The 17,368-nt window shown below is 38.3% G+C and overlaps 2 protein-coding genes across 8 annotated transcripts in view; one reads left to right on the top strand and one right to left on the bottom strand.

Moving 5' to 3' along the window:
- Positions 1–1,399: 1,399 nt before the first annotated feature.
- CUNH4orf33 (chromosome unknown C4orf33 homolog) lies at positions 1,400–7,465 on the bottom strand. Of its 3 annotated transcripts, none has more exons than XM_071452415.1 (6): positions 7,353–7,465; positions 6,166–6,363; positions 4,720–4,780; positions 4,463–4,514; positions 4,164–4,363; positions 1,400–3,181 (listed from the first exon to the last, which is right to left on the bottom strand). In XM_071452415.1, exons 2-6 carry the CDS (start codon positions 6,344–6,346, stop codon positions 3,082–3,084), a joined length of 594 nt encoding a protein of 197 aa, XP_071308516.1. In that variant the 5' UTR covers positions 6,347–6,363; positions 7,353–7,465; the 3' UTR covers positions 1,400–3,081. The 3 variants fall into 3 exon arrangements, with proteins under 3 accessions (XP_071308516.1, XP_071308517.1, XP_071308514.1); XM_071452416.1 differs by lacking the exon at positions 7,353–7,465 and adding an exon at positions 7,186–7,222; XM_071452413.1 differs by lacking the exon at positions 7,353–7,465 and adding an exon at positions 6,911–7,204.
- A 138-nt stretch (positions 7,466–7,603) lies between these two features.
- The window catches only part of SCLT1 (sodium channel and clathrin linker 1), a 30,584-nt gene continuing 20,819 nt past the window's right edge, over positions 7,604–17,368 (top strand). For 2 of the 5 annotated variants that reach the window (XM_071452409.1, XM_071452408.1), the window contains exons 1-8: positions 7,611–7,737; positions 10,688–10,750; positions 11,392–11,444; positions 12,275–12,344; positions 13,211–13,266; positions 13,634–13,766; positions 14,447–14,569; positions 16,219–16,263. In XM_071452409.1, the coding sequence (XP_071308510.1) occupies positions 10,697–10,750; positions 11,392–11,444; positions 12,275–12,344; positions 13,211–13,266; positions 13,634–13,766; positions 14,447–14,569; positions 16,219–16,263 (534 nt within the window). In that variant the 5' untranslated portion in view covers positions 7,611–7,737; positions 10,688–10,696. Of the gene's footprint in view, positions 7,744–10,682; positions 10,751–11,391; positions 11,445–12,274; positions 12,345–13,210; positions 13,267–13,633; positions 13,767–14,370; positions 14,570–16,218; positions 16,264–17,368 lie in introns of those variants that run through there. The other 3 variants (XM_071452410.1, XM_071452412.1, XM_071452411.1) reach the window with 3 other exon arrangements.

Below are 17,368 nucleotides of genomic sequence, written 5' to 3'. Positions count from 1 at the left end.
ACTATCAAATTTCAGCACCATTATTCTAAAAGTACCATAATTAAATGCAATGAACTCCACTTTAGAGATTGCCCTGGTACCAGGGAAGAAATCTTTAAAACTTTATGTGCAGCCAATTATGCACTGTGCCATTCACATTTCCAAAGGATTTTTACATGGTCAGAATTTAAAACACAAAACATTCTGTGCTGTGCCTTTCAGAGGCACAAAACAGCCTTGAAAAAAGGAACTGCAAGCAACATGGTACTTCACATCACATTCAGCAGGAACTTCTCATCATGGTGCTGGGCAGTACAAATATTAACTCACTCATCTGATAACTAGAACAGATAATGCAGTAGCTGTATCAGCTATAGCAGTCAAAATATATAGAGTCCTGAATGAAATTAGAGCTTCCTAGCTCTAATATCTGACCTGGCATATCAGAAAAAAATATTTAAAAGTATACAAAGACAAGAGCAAAATTTTACTCCTGTTAAGAGCTTTTGCCTCCAAAATGTACAGGATCATTACAATAAATATTAGATATTAGCTGACAGCTCAAGTTGCTCCAGCTTTGTATTAAAGGTACAAATCACTTCTAACAGTAACCAAAGTTACCATTCAAGTTTTCTTTACTTTTTTTTTTTCATTTTTGTATTGAAGAAAAAGAATTTTCTACACCTCTTAAACCGCAGTTCTTGTGTTGTTTTACTGCAGGTTGTTTGAACCGCTGAAGCCTCACCCTTGAAGGGATGCACCACCTCTCACAAAACAGGCTATATTAAAAGAAATCAATTCCTTCAGAATTCAAAACAGCCTTTTTGCAAAGTTTGCCAGAGACTATCCCTGACATTGGCATAAAAAATTTAATCCAGAATAACACAAATCATTTGAACACCACAAAACTACTTTTATACTACAGATTGACTGACACCTTGTGGAATGTATCTTCTATTGGTTTTGTCTCAAAAATTATTTTTGACAATAGCCCTGCAGGAAAGCAAACATTAGAACTGTAACTGCACAGCATGATAAGTGTTTCTTGCAACAAAGATGTCTCAAATAAACCAAAATAAGCCATCATCAGCTTGACTGAAACATCCTTTTTCTAAATCAAGGATACAGCAAGAAGGAATGGATCTGGTTAAGGACAACTAGGGCTGGCAGCACCAAGGCACAGTTTAGACAACCTTCTTCTCCCACCTAGTGGCAAGAAGCAAAAAGAACAAGGTCTTTGGGAGTGCAAACATCATTTCCACTTTCTGGAGCACCTAGCATTTGCATGTCATACTGCAAGGATGATGGTTTTATTGTCAATTACTTATTTGGGGAAAATCATCGGTTTCTCTCCAGGTTCATCATTAACATCCAAAGTCAAATCTGAAGCAGTCAGTTTGAAGTAGGAATAAACAAGAGATAAATAAAAAATTTTATTTACTGTCCTTTACATACAAAGTATCATTCCTCAGGTGAAAACAACCTCTGTGAGAAAAGCAGTACACCCAATTTGAATCTCTGCACACAGTTTTTTCACAAATTTTTCAAAATAAAGTCTAAAAGTCTTGCAAAATGGCATTTTGGTTTTGACTAAAATTCTTAAAGCAGCTTTGAGGCATCAATGTCTAGATGATGCTTTAATCAATATCTATTGAATTTCTGAATATTTCAGACTGATGTCATTCTTTAGAAAACTGTACATGGATAGAAGGTAGAAAAGAAGCCAAATAACTGATTGTACAGTACTTACAATTTTCAACAGATGGCACTTTACAGCAAGGAACCTATACTGCCTAATTGAAACAGAGCAAATTGGATGGCTGAGTGCACTGACATGTCAAAGTCTGCCACAGGAAAAAAAACCTATTAATATCTTCAAATTTGAAAGCACAGGTCAATAAAACTGAAAGCACAAAGACAGAATCTAAAGCTAAACAAAGCATGCTAGTTCAGTTTATCCCAGATATTAACCACACTGAGATGTTCTTCACAGAAGTGAGATACTCCCAACTTCTTCTCAAGCAGAACTTACAGCCAGAGTTAAGCTCAAAGACAGCAAAGAAAACAGGACCATCAAAATGTGTTTATTGCTACATACTGGCCAGGATCTAAGTAGTGGGCAAGCTTCACATTTTTAAAGTTTATTTATAGAAGATTAAATCAGCAGCCACAATCAAGCAGCAATTGCTATGCTAGACAAAGAAAAGGAACATAAGATTGGTAAATCTTGTGAGGGTTTACAGATTAGCTGTTGCCACCTAGGAATATTCACTGTTGTTAAAATGACTCATGCCCATACACAGAAATATACACCTGCAGTATCTCCAGCCCTCAGTGGTATGCCAAAAAAAAAAATATCTTCAGACATCCAAGATGAATTCTTGAAGTGATGTAACAAGTCTTAGAAAAAAAAAAACCTGCTTCTGCATGCACACAACTATACCACAAGATTTTACTGAGCATGATTTGTCCCAAAAACTTCACCTGAAATACATAAAGCCTTTTGTAAATCTATCCTCTGCACTCAAACACCATTAGAAACTCCACAGAGAGGTCTGTGAGATAATAATTCCCCCTTGAACATCAACCAAGGGAAAACTTCAGGCACAGGAACATACAGGAAAGGGCAGTGTTTTCCCCTTGCAGGGCAAGTACTGAGCCTCCAAAATCCATTTTTTCTTCCTCCTGATTGTAAGCAAAAAACCTAGGCATATAAAGGATCACCTTCAGCAGTCAACAAACAAACAAGCAGCAGTTAAAAGACAACAGAAATGCAGCAAACCAAAAAAACTCAATCCTGGTATTTGCCTTATCAGACTTCAGAGCTCTCACAAAAGCACAGCTGCCATTTCAGCGCGTTTCTCTTCCTGCACTGGCAGCAGCACATTCACCTCTTGCACAGATGAAAAACTCCAAGCCATTCATACATTCAGAATCAACAGATCCACAAGCTTTGCAGTTGATTTCCAGACTGATCCATGATTTTGGTGCCAAGGAAAGCCTTGCTAATCTGGTACCTACAACCTCTGCTCAGAATGAGGAAGTTGTTCCCACACAGCTTCAGCCAACTTGAACATCACAAAAATTTATGCCCCAATCCATTCATTTAGTGAGAGATTTCCATATATCTGATTCAGGCTGCTTCCAGTCTTCTCCTGTTAGTGCTTTCAGGTTCAAGTTTTTGAAAAACTCCAAACGATGACTGCAAACAAAAGAGAAATAAACAAAGTCCTAACTTTTGTAGTTATCTGTAAGAGCAAAGACAAACAGAGTAATGAAAACAGCAAGGAACAGTCTCCTCACACAATTTCATCTGCTACCAACATCTGAAAAAGACAAGGGTTTTTTTTAAAGGGGTACTACAGAAAGAACTCCCTCTTAAAAGGTATTACAGCCATTCTCCAGTGCAATAAATAAAAATAAAAATTCCCCTTTGTCAAAGAATACTGATGTGCTTTATTAGCAATAGCTCAGATTTTTTTAATATACAACTGCAGAAGCCTAATTTTCTTAAATAAAGGCTAATTTATCAAAAATTTACCCTACCTCACCATCACTTATGTTGTCTGACAAGTTTTTTAAGAGCTATGGTGTGTCTCTAGAGCTGGTTCATTTATACAAAATACCCAGGAGTAACAGGTTTTATCAGATCATCTCAACCTCACGGGCAAAGAAAATAAACAGGCTCAAAGCACAATTTAAAAATCAAAAATCCAAATTTGCTGGTTTAATATTTTTTGGGTTTTTTTTTTTGTTGTTTTGTTTAGTCTGCCTTTTCAATTTTTTCCATAGCATGGAATCATCTGTAGAGGTGAAAGCTTTCAGACCAGTAGGGGAGGAGCAGAAGAGATTTACTGGAAATGTATCCAATGAAATTATCACTAAAACAGCACCTCAGGAGGAGCTGAAGTCAAGAAGGAAAAGTAGAATTACCTACCCATGATTTAGATGAGAAAGGTGATAAAAGCAGATACCAATGGTACTGAAAGTGTAACTTTCTATGCCCCTATCATGGAAACCAAGGACTAACTACAGTACTTTATACAAAGTCCAGCAGCAGTGAATCCAGAGCTAAGTACCATAATAAAAATATTAAGGGCATTCAATCCAAAGACCAGATGAGCTTTTTCAAGTATTCCAACAAGAGTGCAACCCTTTTACAGAAGGGGTCATTTTATGCTTACAAATCTGGTTCCTGTCCTTCCTGCACTTGGTGTGGAGGCACAGGATAAAGTGCTTCATATTTTCTCTCTTCTCCCGAGCCATGAATTGCAAATGCATTGAACTTGTCAGTGCATGGTGGAAAATAACTCCAAGGGAGAAGAGCTTTACCCTCCCATTTAGTTTTCATTCTGGTCACCTCAAACTCCAAAGGAAGTTCTTCCTGTTAAAGGAGGGAAAAAAATTAAATAAGAGGTACTGGCTATCTTTTGATGAGGAAGTAGTTAAATAAAAATCATTTTGAGTGTACTTGAGCACTTACTTTCCATGCTTTTCTTCTGCCAGAAAGCAGCAGCAGTAAGTACTGCCCGTGGCTGTCAAAGAATCAGAGCACAGTTTTCCTAAAATTATGTCAAGTTATATGTCAAGGGCATTATACCACCCCAAATATGTACATTCCCCATACTGACACAATTTCTGTGTCTAGTCCCCCTCATACATGTGTCTCACAAGCATTAGAACTGCAAGTGTAAATTAACTTTTGGGATTTTTTATTTTATTTTTAAGTGCTATACTTACGGACAAAGCTCAACTTCCAAATACTGCTCAGTTTTGTCACTCAGAAAGAAGGCTTCTACAACTGAAAAAAAACCAAACCAAAGAAAAAAAATTTTAAAAAAACCCAAACAAACAAGCTGTCAGTATTTTATATTAACTAATCTGTCATATCCTGAGATCTTCATATCCCATTAATACAACTGAATTTTTATGGGTTTTGTCCTGTGCCACACCAGAGCCTGACTCACTACTGTAACATACACAGTAACTGACACATACACAGTAACTACAACCCAAATATTCAAAATGCTGTGCCACAATTCCAGCTTCAGGAGCTCCTATTTTTAATTGCTGTGATCACAAAGAGCTTTGTAAAGTACTGTACTGGCTTTATTAGCTTTACCAATCCCAGTTTTGAAAACACTTAGCTTGATGCAGCAGGAAAATAAGGGAAAGTAGTTCACACATTCAGAGCAGGGCACACACCCTGTAACTAAAACTGTTAAATCTCAAAAATCATAAGAAAGCACTTAGCTCTTGAATGGTTTTTCCCTGTAGAGGGATATTTTGGATAGAGGATTACTGTTCCAGGTGTACTTGAAAGCTGCACACATTTGTACTCACATTCAAGCTGTACTTGAATGCTGAATCACATTTCAGGAACACAAAATAGAACTACAATGGTGTTTCTCGTGTAAAATTACAACAGTGCTTCTCACAGCAACGACATTATTAGAAAACTTCAGTTTGAATTATGATATGACTGACACCTTTATTTATTTTTACTTAAGCATATTTATTATAATAACACCAAAGAGGTGTTAATACCATTTTAGTAGAGTTTGAATCAGAATAGGTCAAAAATCAGGATGTAAGGGACTGCTAGAAATATTCAAGGCTTGCTTTACTCAAAGCAGTGGGTAAAAGTGACTTTATGGACAGGAAAGGAGAAAACACCCAGCACTACTATGAGAGTTTGCCCCATTTCATTTAGGTACAATTTGAACTGCATTTCATGAGGTGTAATTTCTAGGTTTCACACCTTCCCATCCCTCAAAGGAACTTTGGAAAAATGATTAAAACACTTCACTTCTTAAAGCAAAAGCAGAATCAGTCTTTAGGATTTCACTTCTCCTGCCACAAGGGGATTTAAATATATATATATATATAAGCCACAAAATTATTTTGATACGCAAATACGTCAAGCTTCTGATAGCTCACAAGTTGCATCAGTAACCCAAAACCTAATTTTGAGTGCAAATACTATTGACAGGATCAGGAAGTCAACTTCAAAATTATTGAAATCAACACAGATTATTGAACACTGATTTTGGGGTTGTTTTGGAAAAAAAAAAAAAAACTATCACAGATTAAGAAGTCTCTTAAAAAAAAGACCAGGCATCTGAAATACAGAGAAAGACCAGTGTCTACAGAAATCAAATATACTTGCAGAAGAGTTACACTTACCCTCATAGTCCCAGAGTCCACCAAAAGGTTTCCCTGGCTCCCCGGGAGGTGCTGGAGGGTCATTAAAGAAAGGAGCCCGAACTTCCATCAGCAATCCTGCATTATCCGGCCTCAGCCCAATTGAAACCGGCTCGTGGCTCACAGGCAAACCATCCCAGGTGTGTTCAATGCGAAACTCCATCTTCGGGTACTACAGAACTGAAAAAGGCAAATTCTGTCAAGATCTCAGATTCCATCTCCGTATGAATTGCCCTTTGACTACCCAGGAAAAAAAAACCAAACACACACTTTGGTACAAAGTCAATTACCAAGTCATGTTTATAGACATCAGAACCGAAACAAACTAGCTTTGTAAAAAACCTAAATCAACAGTTACATAAATGCTGTTTCTTATGGTTTTTATACCCGCAGGGTTGCAAATGATTCTCAAGTCTTATTAAGCTTAAGGCTTTTCACACATACATCTAAGTAAATACCTTCCAAAACCACCAGAAATACTTATCAAGAGGACAGATAAACAAAACGGCGTCCACTACATGAATTTAGAGGATTTGGTAACATCAGAAAAACAGACTGAAAGGAAAACTTTTAATGCTTGAGACACCAGGAAATGAAGCAACTAGCTAGAGCTTTCATTTGCAGTCACTGCCAACCAGCCTTTCCTTAAACACCTCCAGGGACAGCGTACAGCTCGTTCCAAAGTCGAATCACCGTTTTTATAAAGAATTGACTCCTAAAACCCAACCTGTCCCTCCCCAGATGCACCCTCGGGCTGTGTCCTCTCCTCCTGCCGCCGGTTCCCCGGGAGAAGCGGCCGGTCCCGCCTGCCCACAGCCTCCGATGGGCAGAGCTGCAGGCAGAGCTCTGCTGCTCCGGCCACAGCCCGATTGTTTTCCCTAAGGGAAATTAAGCACCGAAGGGAACTTGACCCGCCGAAGGGAATTTAAAAACCCATCTTTAACCCACAGCAAGCAGAGAACGCCCCACCAAAAGCAGAGCTTAACGAGGCGTTCCTCCCACCCGGCCCCAGGGCCTCGCCATGGCCGCTCCCCACGTGACGGGGGGCGGCGCTGCCGGCCGGGCCGGAGAGAGAGGCCGGGCCCGTCCCAGCCTTCGGCGGTTGTGAGGCTGCTCCGCCGGGCCCTGGAGTGGCTGTGGCTCCGCTGCTACCGGGGCTGCCTCCTTACCGAGCGGGCTCTGGGAGGAGCGGCACCGGCGGCTGAGGGGAGCGCGTCCCGCCCCGGGGCACCGGCGGCTGAGGGGAGCGCGTCCCGCCCCGGCGAGCTCCAGCCTCCTTCACTCCTTCGGTACAGCTCTTGCCGCCTTCCTTCCTCCGGTGCTGCTCTGGGTTTTCTTTCCCTCCTCCGGTACAGCTCCTGCCGCCTTCCCTCCTCCGGTGCTGCTCTGGGTTTTCTTTCCCTCCTCCGGTACAGCTCCTGCCGCCTTCCTTCCTCCGGTGCTGCTCTGGGTTTTCTTTCCCTCCTCCGGTACAGCTCCAGCCGGACAAGCGGCTTTTCCCGCCGGGGCTTCGTGAAGTTTGCCTGGGGAAAGCCGGGAGCGAGGCACGGCCGGGTGAGTGTGGGCAATGAGGGTTTAAATTCGCTACCAGTCTGAAGGTTTGTGTTCCGTAGGTTTCCCAGTGAAGGAAGGGCTTTTAGTTAGCTAAACAGCAGCAATGAAAAGCTGCTAATGAGGGTGATGGCCAAAGCACGTGCGGTTTTGTATGAATAGCTCTTTGGTAATTGTGAAAAACGCCAATCACTTGGTTTTTAAAAAAAAATTAAAAGTTTAAGAGTAATAAAATGGTTATAAAAATAGTAATACAATTGGAGTAATAATAACTTGGACAATTTGGATTAGAACAATATGCCACAATAGAACCAAAGAGTTACGGGCGTCCAGGTACCTCTTTCTGGGCAAAATAAGCCCCAAAAAAGGGCACACGTTAACAAAGGATTAACCCTTAAAAACAATAACCTGTTGCATATTCATACACTTGATACACGGTGGATAAATTCCACTCAAAAACAGGATTCTGTCTGGTCAGTGTCAACTTCTTCCTCCAAATCCTAACAGCGCCTTTGAGGCAGGAAGAAGTTGGTTTCTTCTAATAAGAGGGCAATAAATTCTTTTTCTCTGAAAGATTTAGGTGTCCTGTGGCTGCAATCTCGCTGCGAGTCCTTTCTTTAAAAAAAGTATCCTACATAGCATAGTTTCTATTTTAACAATTTTTATAACCTAAAACTATATTTAACACACTACTTAAGAGAATTAATGCAGCATAACTTCCTAACACAACACATATAACATTCATTTTAATATTTGCGAAAAGCCAATCATAAAATACAGATTTTTCCCAGTAATGAAACCACAGTGTGAAAAATGCATGTTTTATCTATATACTATCTTTATAACCGCTTTATTACTATTAAGCTTTTAAAATTTTAATATTTAAAAATTTTAAATACAAATGATTGGCGTTTCCTACACTTTAGAAAGCTCTCTTGCCAATTATTCATGAAATTTGCTTTATGGACTAAAATCAGTATTTTTAATTATGTGTTACTTGATGGACTTAATATGACTTAAAAAGAACACATCTAAGTTACCCACAAAATAACTGGCCAGACAGACTCACTTTTGCTGAGTTTATCTTCCTAGCAGTTGGAGATGGGGTATGTGCTTTGTCCCAAGGAATGTCCCTGTCCCCAGTTAGCGCTGCAGGAAAATTTGGCAGCTCCATCACTGAGACCTCAGAATTTCACTGGGTACCAAGTTCCATGTGCTGGCAAAGGTGAAAAAACCAACTTTTGATTCCAAGGATAGCAGAAAAGCTTCTGAGATAACACAGCCATTCTGGTTCAAAAATCTGTATCTTTCTTGGGCTTTACATTATCCTGTGACATGAAAAAAATATATTTTTTCAAATATTAGAAAGTTGTTGTTATTATTGTATTGCAAAAGTTCTACATTGCTAGAGTTTCATACCTCCTTGATGTTTCTTGTAGGCAGCTCCTCCAGCACTGAATCTTCTTTGTCCTCACAACAGCCAACTAACTCCAGTTCCCACCACCTCACTCTTTTATAACACTCTTCTTCTTATTGGCTACAGCTGTGGCCTGTTAACATCAGGCCTGCTCCTAATGCTTAATAATTGGCAACTCTTTAGGGGGTAAGATTACATTCTATATTTCCTTTATTTACTTATATTCTATCCCCCTACATGTTGCCTTTTCATATATATTTCTTTTGGCTGTAGCTTATTTTGTAAGTGTTTAGAATCTAAGTAGAGCTCGGACTAAATTCACTGTGAAATCACAGAATGGTGAGGTTGGAAGAGACCTCTAAGATCACTGAGTCCAACCCATGCCCTAACACCTCAACTAGACTATAGCACCCAGTGCCGTGCCCAGGCTATTTTTAAACACACCCAGAGATGGTGATTCTACCACCTTCCTGGAGAGAGCATTCCAGCACTTTATTCTTCTTTCAGTGAGAATTTTTTTCCCTTTCCTAGCAAAGAATTTAATCTTTTTTTTTTTTTTAAGAAATATTTATACATTTTCACAGGACAAGATATGAAGTTGGCTTCAATGCCAGCTGAGCCCCAAGTTGTTTTAGGCCTACTCTGAGCCTGATGCATGGATTAATGTTTCTCTTGCTTCACAAATGTAAAATCAAAGTTGTAGAACACTGGATGTGTGTAATGCATCTGAAATGAGATTCTCTAAGCAATATTATACTTAATGTTGCAGAGTGTTTGTTGTGTTAAATATATAGCTGTAAAGAAGGCTGAGTTTTACCTGAATTCTTTTTGAAATATTAATAGCCAGACCTACAAATAATAATCCTCCATTCCATTCCATACTTTTGTGGTACATGCTGAACTTTTTTTGGAATGTATTTAATGCTTTACTGTTGGAAGTGAGCTTCTATAAGTGATGTTTAAAATCTGTCCCTTTTTGCACCTGTGGCATCTCAGGTTTACATCCTTTGGCTAGTAAGGGCAGCAACTTTCCCCTTCCTATTTCCTGGCATTCCTTTGCTGTTACCTCCTTTGTGTCCCCCCTGTCTTTTTCCTATATCCTCCTTTAGAAGTTTAGAACTAGTAAAAGAACCATGGGATGTGTATCAAGAAAAATAGGCAAGAAGTTGTTTAAATCAAAATACAGCCATTCCCAACTTCTTTTTTCTTCTTGGTTATCCATTCCAGTTACAAAAGTATTACTCAGAGTTTTACAAAACAGAGGAAAAATAATTCTTAAAGAAAACTGAATATAACAGGAATGGAATTCAGTACTATTATTATTATTATTATTATTATTATTATTACAGTTCCTGTAGGTTTTTTTCAAGTACTTTTTTTTAAAACAGTTGTGCTAAATGGAAGAATTTTAGAAACTTTATTTTTTGCCCTTGAAGCATTATATTGTTAAACATATTTCTGACTGCCAGTCCCATTTTTTTAGATTGAGGCCTGTGTTGTAGCCATGATTCTCAGATGTGGTGTTTTTCAGATCAGAGGCTAAAAATGGCACTTGGACACTCTGAAACCAATGAGGTTCTAAGAATTACTGCTGAGCAGGTATGTGAACTCAGGCATGGAAATAGTAAGAATTGTTTCGATTATGTTTTGTGATAAACAGCTTTCCAAACATGGAGCACAGCTCACTTCAGTGTTGTCTGGCCCTGTTTTGGGTCCTTCATACAACAGAGCAACAGCAGAAAAAAACTGCCCTAACAGTGGATTGTGGTATTTTTGGTTCATTTCTGGAAGTTTTATCCCTGAAAGAGCACTTGATTTGTAATTCAGTACAAATTTCACTTTTCTAAGAGATTGGCCTCATGTTGAGGTAGCTTTTTGTGCTGGGTACCATAAGCCTGTCTGAAAGCTTGTGCAGAAGCTCGGGCCTCAGTGCTTTCCTGATGCTGAGATGCATGGAAATGAACCAAGCACTTACACAAACTCATGATGGTTCTTTTAAGATTGAGTTGATTTTCTCTCAGATATAATTATGCTTTAGATCAGAACATGTTCAGGAAAAAAAAAAAAATCATTATTTTTTCATATGGGGCCAGCACTCAAGGGTTTTTGAACATAAATCTGAAAGTGATTCTGTGGCATGTTGTGTACAGATTACAGTACAGGCAGTTTTGGGTTTCATATAAAAGTTTAAAACCACATACATTTATGTGCAATTATTAATGATTATTATTCCTTTACAGGAGCATGCCCTTGGTGGTGATGGCACATCAGGATCCAGGATGATGGACCAAAGGTAACTGATTCCAAGTGATACATGGGAATACTGCAGTGTGTTTGAAGGAAATTGTCATGTGCTCACAGGAGTGTAAATATCCAGATGAACTAGGTCTTGTATACACGTGTCTGTAATGGTGTTATTGTAAAAGTTGGTTTTGGGTGGTATTGTGTTTATTCAGTAAATTAAATTACTGACTTTGCTGCCACAAGCTGTAAAATCAAGGATGAGAGATGAATGAAGGAATTTCTAGTCCAAGTTTTGAGAGAATAAACAAAAGTTCTGGTAAGACTGCACTGATCTGCAACAGGTAACTGCTGTCTGTTGAGATTGGGGGATGTTTTTAAAATGTTTTTTTGGCACTCTTCAACTAACAGTTATCTATCAGTAAATGGTTTCATGATCATTGTAATTTCCTCTTACAAAAATAATCTAGCTTTTCTTGTTGCTTTTAATGTGGACTTTTCAGAGAATTCCTAGCAGTTATGAAAATATTAGGAGAGAGAATGTTATAGAAGTAGAACTACAGTGTTCTGCATTGTAGTCTAGTCTTTTAATATGTGGGATTCTGTGTGACTCAATGAAATATTAATATTGTATTAATGGTAATGTATTATGTCCATTATATGTTCTATTTCTGCTATCTAGAACCCTTGCTGTTAATAATCATTATTTAAAAGTAGTGATTAAATTTGTTCATTTGATTCTGAGCAATGTCAAGCTTGGAACTCAAGAAAAGTGACTGCTCTGTTCTGGCCTCTAGATTCAAAATTCTTTCAAACTAGTTAATTATCAGAGCAGTTCAGCATTTCCAAAACTTATTCTGATCATATTTTTCAACTTCTTAGCTTGTCAGCTCTAATCACAGAGTATGGAAAACAGGTGGAGGAAATGAGAGAGCAGCTGCAGCTTTATCAGGTATGGGCATTCCCTGCATTTCGGACTGGAAATTTCTCCTTTTAGTGGGGTGGATATGTGGGCACTGGTTTTCATCATGCTTCACAAAGCTGCTGGACTGCAGGCTGCCTCAAGGGGATGAATGGAGAGCTTCTGTGAAAAGGTTGGGAGATTGTCCAAATTGTATCAGTGTAATCCTGGGAGTTGAGGTGGGAGGCATCCATCTTCCTTTCACATGACTGAAAATATAAGTGATATTAAAATTTATGGTACACAGAAAGCAATTTTTGCTTGTGATCTTCATGCAGAAGTTACACACCACTTTTGGTTTAAATTCACTTAATTGGTTTGATCTGTCCATCGTAATGATTTTGCAAATAGTATTGCAGCTTGATCAGTTTCAGGAGGCAACAGAAGCACTATGGCTTCCTTGCACTAGTAAACAAAACAGCCAGTTTGGTCCATATAACTGGAGTTTCTCCTCAGTGGATTGCTAAACTGTTTCTGCTTGCAGCATAAAAGATGAGTTATCCACTCTGAATTGCTAAACTTTTTATACTTGCAGCATAAAAGATGAGTTATCCACTCTATCCCTAAAAACTTGAGTTAATTAAAAATCAATCTCTAAGAGCCGTAAGAATTTCAAAAGGTTAAGTTTAATGTCTGTAATAACTTCCAAATGCTGAGGTGTAACAGGACTTGGCAGCCATGAAATTCAAGTGGCATCCTGTGACTTGCCTTAAAAAAGCAATTGACTTTCATTTACTGTATTGTGCTGGATTAAAGTGTCCATCTTTTACAGTGTCAGTCAGAAATACAGAATGGACAGTGTTACCAGAGTTGGTGTTACTTAAATGAGTGCTAACTCTTGAGTGTCTTTGTGTCAGGCACAAATGGGTGGGATGAAGAAAAAACTGGAAGAAGTCACCAAGGAAAATGAAAGGTAAATAATTGCACTGCTTTGTTGCTGCTACTGTTTCTCATGACTTCTAAACATCAAAAAGCTTTTTTTTCCTAGGACCTTGAAATCCTTGAAATCTACTTAGTAAACTCAGGATCCTAATATTAGAATCTTGAAGTGCTTAATATAGATAAGAGCACCAGGTAGAGGAGATTTTACCATGTCACTAAAAGCACTAGTTGTGACACTATCTCAAACTGTCCATTTTGTTTATAGAACATAATTGAATATATTTAAATCTGACTTGGAAGGAAGTAGTATGTACAGGTGGAAGGCACAGTATATTTCAGTTGTTAAAAACATCCCTTTTAAAGAAATACCTTGCTGAACTTAGTTCTTTGAATTTCAGGCTGCATGCAGAGTTGAAAGAGCCTCTTGAGAAGCAACTGGAGGCTCTTCCTTATGTGCATCTGGAAACTGATATTCCTGCAGATGAAGGCACAGTGAGAACCCTTCAAGAGGAACTACGTGTGGCAAAGCAAGTGTGTGAGATGAAACATTTATATTGTTTTATTTCTCTTGTTGTGCCTTGGCAGATTAGGGGAGGCTGTTTTATTTTTTGATTCAGAAATCATTTGATCAGAGTTCCTTGAGGCTGTTTTGAGCCCCTCTTGAACTCAAAGACTGAAGAAACTTCTTTCCTGGATTCATAAAATAATTTTTAATATCAATTTGTGTCAGTAATTTTACCTAGTTGACTTCATCTGTATGTCAAATTCATGATCAGCAACTCCATTAAATATTTTGTTCAATTCAAGCTTTTTGTAGCAACTTGTCATTTTAATCAAAACTATTGTAATGTGATATGAGGAGGGAAGTGTGGGATGTAGAAAATAGTATCTAAGTGTAAAAATACAAGTGAATTTTGTTCAGTTTATTGCAATATATCAATTGAATTTTGGTATTTGAATAGTGTCTATACTGCAGGCCTACCTTAAAGACCTGTGAAAGTTTGAACTCTTTAAACAAAAAGGCAACTAGAAGTGGAAATTGAACTTCCAAGCGTCAAGTATTTTTCTGCACTTGAATTTAAATTTTAAAATATGTGCAGAGAACAGTAGAGCTAATGGCATTTCTTCAAAACAGAAGTGAAGACCTGTCCTTTTAGCCAATGCCAGCTGAGGACAAACGTGCTGTGATAGAATATTGTTCTGTAACTCAGGAGAAGGACCGAGCAGTTGAGCGCTGGCAGACGCTGTCCCAGGAGCATGACCGCCTTCAGCAGCAGTACCAGGAGCGCCTCACCAGAACACACGTTCTCATAGCTGAGAGGAAAAAGCAGAGTGTAATTCGCATTTATTTTTGTTCTTCTTTTCTTTTTCATATATATATATATATATATGTACACAAAATGGGCACGTGCATATAAATAATCCTAGGTTTGAATTGCACGGTCGGAAATCTTCGGGACGGTAAAACATCTGAAAAAGTTGCTGAAGATTTCTGAATTCTGAGCTGAAAGTCTTTCTGTATCTGTTCTCCTTTGGATAGCTGGAAAAGAAGTCACTATTTCCTGCTGTTATTCAGTAAAGAAGTAAACAGTGAAAAATCAAGTTGACTAGCCTTTGTCTAATGCTAGCTTGTGTTTAGCAGCCTGTTGCTCTTCTGCTGAGTCTGGGGAAGGCCTTTCAGGAAATTCTTAGAGAAGCTGTTCTGCTCTGATGAGCTGTGTAAAGATGCTCAGTGTGTGAAGAGCTAATAGAAACTTGATGCATTTATGTACTTTGCTACATGTATTTCTAGGAGAGAACCGACAAATTCTTTTAATATTTCCTCTCTATTTTCAAACACACTTGACTTTTGGTCACAGCTACAGCTCACCTCAGAAATATTTATTTACTGATTTTCAGGTTTTTGTAGTATTAAGTTCACCTTGGCGATGTGATCTTTTCTGAGAAACAGTCTGTGCAGCTGTTGTACTCTGTCAAATTTCATAATTATTTCAAGGAATAGTTAAGAGGACTCTGATCTTAGTGTGGTTCCAACTTTCTGCTCCTGTTTCTTCTGTTAGATTACTTTTTGTGTTGCATTGTCAGTTACTAATAACATACTCACACAGTAGAGTATAGAGAGCCATTGGTAGCTGTTGGAGGGCTTCCAGATTCCATTTCTTATTAGTAACTAAATTTTTGGAGCATTGTAATTCCACCTTGACAAGAATGAGGCTAAACAGCCTTTTACTCTTAAATGTCTCCCAGAGAAAACAGCTCTCCAGTTAAATAAAATTTTATTTTAGGTTTAGCTTTCAATGAAGGAGCAGCAAACAGCTGTCAGAGGTAAATAGAAATAGCTAAGATCAAGTAGAATTGGAGTTGACAGAAGGCAAGGAACAGGTTCCTAGCATAGCCTTGGCCTTGAGACTGTTAGATAGGACATTCAGAAAACACTTCAGTCCTCCCTCTGCTCTGAAGGCACCTGGCATGCTGCAGATGGTTTTTCTGAGTTAGGCCAGTTCTCCTGGAATGATGGAGTTCCCATTCAGAGACTCAAAAACTGAACTGAGTTGTGTTTTTTAGAGAGACAAGACATCCTGCATGGCAAAGAACAAATTAAAATGTCCATAAACAGGCATTTTTTAATCAGTGGATGCATGTCTGTTACTTTGCTTAGCAAAAATGCTTGTAGTAGCACCACAGTCTGTGTGACTCTTTAAAAACACTGTTCATGTGTCCTTTCATGTTTTCATAGTAAGTGCATGTGAGGTTTGGAAAGAGGCAGTTTGTGACCCAGAAAAAATTAGATAAATTGTTCAGTAGTAAATCTGATTTATGGGGTATGAAGTCAACAGCTAAAAACAATCCAGCTGAAATCTGTGAAGACACACTGCTACATGTATAAGGTTTTTTTAAATGTTTTCAGTTGACAATGAAGCTTTCTAATTATTCACTCTTTCTGACTGTAATAATTATAAGAAACTCTGAATTCTCTTTTTAGGATCAGCTGAGTAGCATTCAGCAGCTGACTCGCCAACTGCACGTGGTGAGTAAAACCTTCTGAATAGTGAATTAGTAATTTCTTTATTTTCCTAATAGACCCTCAAAGTGCAAAACCAAAGCAAAAAGGCCTTCACACATACCTGGTGCCACTCAAATTTGCAGTCTTCACTCAGAATTACAGTATGTGGCTAGTGTACTTCACACATGTCTTCACCAAGGAAACTTTTCTTTCAATTATGCCCTCTTGGATATGCTAGCTCTGGCACATTTTTATCCATTCCTGTTTTGGTGCTGCTGTCTTCAGTGTCTTTGTCACCTTTATGCACATTTTGCTGAGCTCTAATAACCCTCCAGTGCTTTATCCACATCCTTAGACTGTGAGACTTCTTAGTTAATAAGCTTTAGCCTAGGCCTTGCAAAATTGACAAGCAGTTTTCATAGAATCCCTCAAGTAGCTTTTTGTTGAAAAATTGAGGTGAAAGAGGGGGTGAGGTTTTTGACTGGGCAGCTTCTTTTTGATTCCTCTATGAGTTTTTTTTGAGTGTTTGTTTTGAATACTGGCAAAAAGACTCCTAGTCTACTCTTGTTTTTATCAGTGAAATATTTTTTCCTCACATCAGAGAAAAGAGTTAAGACAATATTTAAGATAAAGGTAATCCATTTGTTTGCATTATCCAAAAAAACATTTGGCACCATCTGTTACCAAAGGCATAAAGATGTCATGGGATAAAGCATGAAGCCCTTTTTTTGAACTAACAAACTGAAAAATAGGAAGTGAGGAGACATGTTAATTAGTCACACTTTTTATTGTGGTAAAACAGCTGTGTTTCCTGGATGTGCTCAGGTTGGAATTGCTCAGCATATTTATTTATGCTCTGGAAATGAGATTCAGTATTGAGGCAAGAGTGTTCATTGCTGATGTAAAAATACTTAGGGTAGTAAGAACTGAAGTAAACTGCAGAAATTTGCAGAAAGATCTCATTGATTATCTGAATTCATTTCTTCTGATATTTTGTTGTTATTAATGAGACCAAAATAATAGATCTGGGCAAGATGGGGTTTTTACTTTAAGTGTGCTGTGGTGGTCTTGAAATGAACTGTTAGCACTCAGAATAGATATTTTAGAAGTAGGAAGTGCCTGAAAACAA

The sequence above is a fragment of the Agelaius tricolor genome, unplaced genomic scaffold (assembly GCF_023055355.1).
Source record: "Agelaius tricolor isolate 1412-34295 unplaced genomic scaffold, bAgeTri1.0.p SCAF_34, whole genome shotgun sequence".
In the NCBI taxonomy this organism is placed as follows: Eukaryota; Metazoa; Chordata; class Aves; order Passeriformes; family Icteridae; genus Agelaius; species Agelaius tricolor.
Note: the sequence above shows the minus strand (reverse complement) of the source record. Positions and strands in the feature narration are given on the sequence as shown.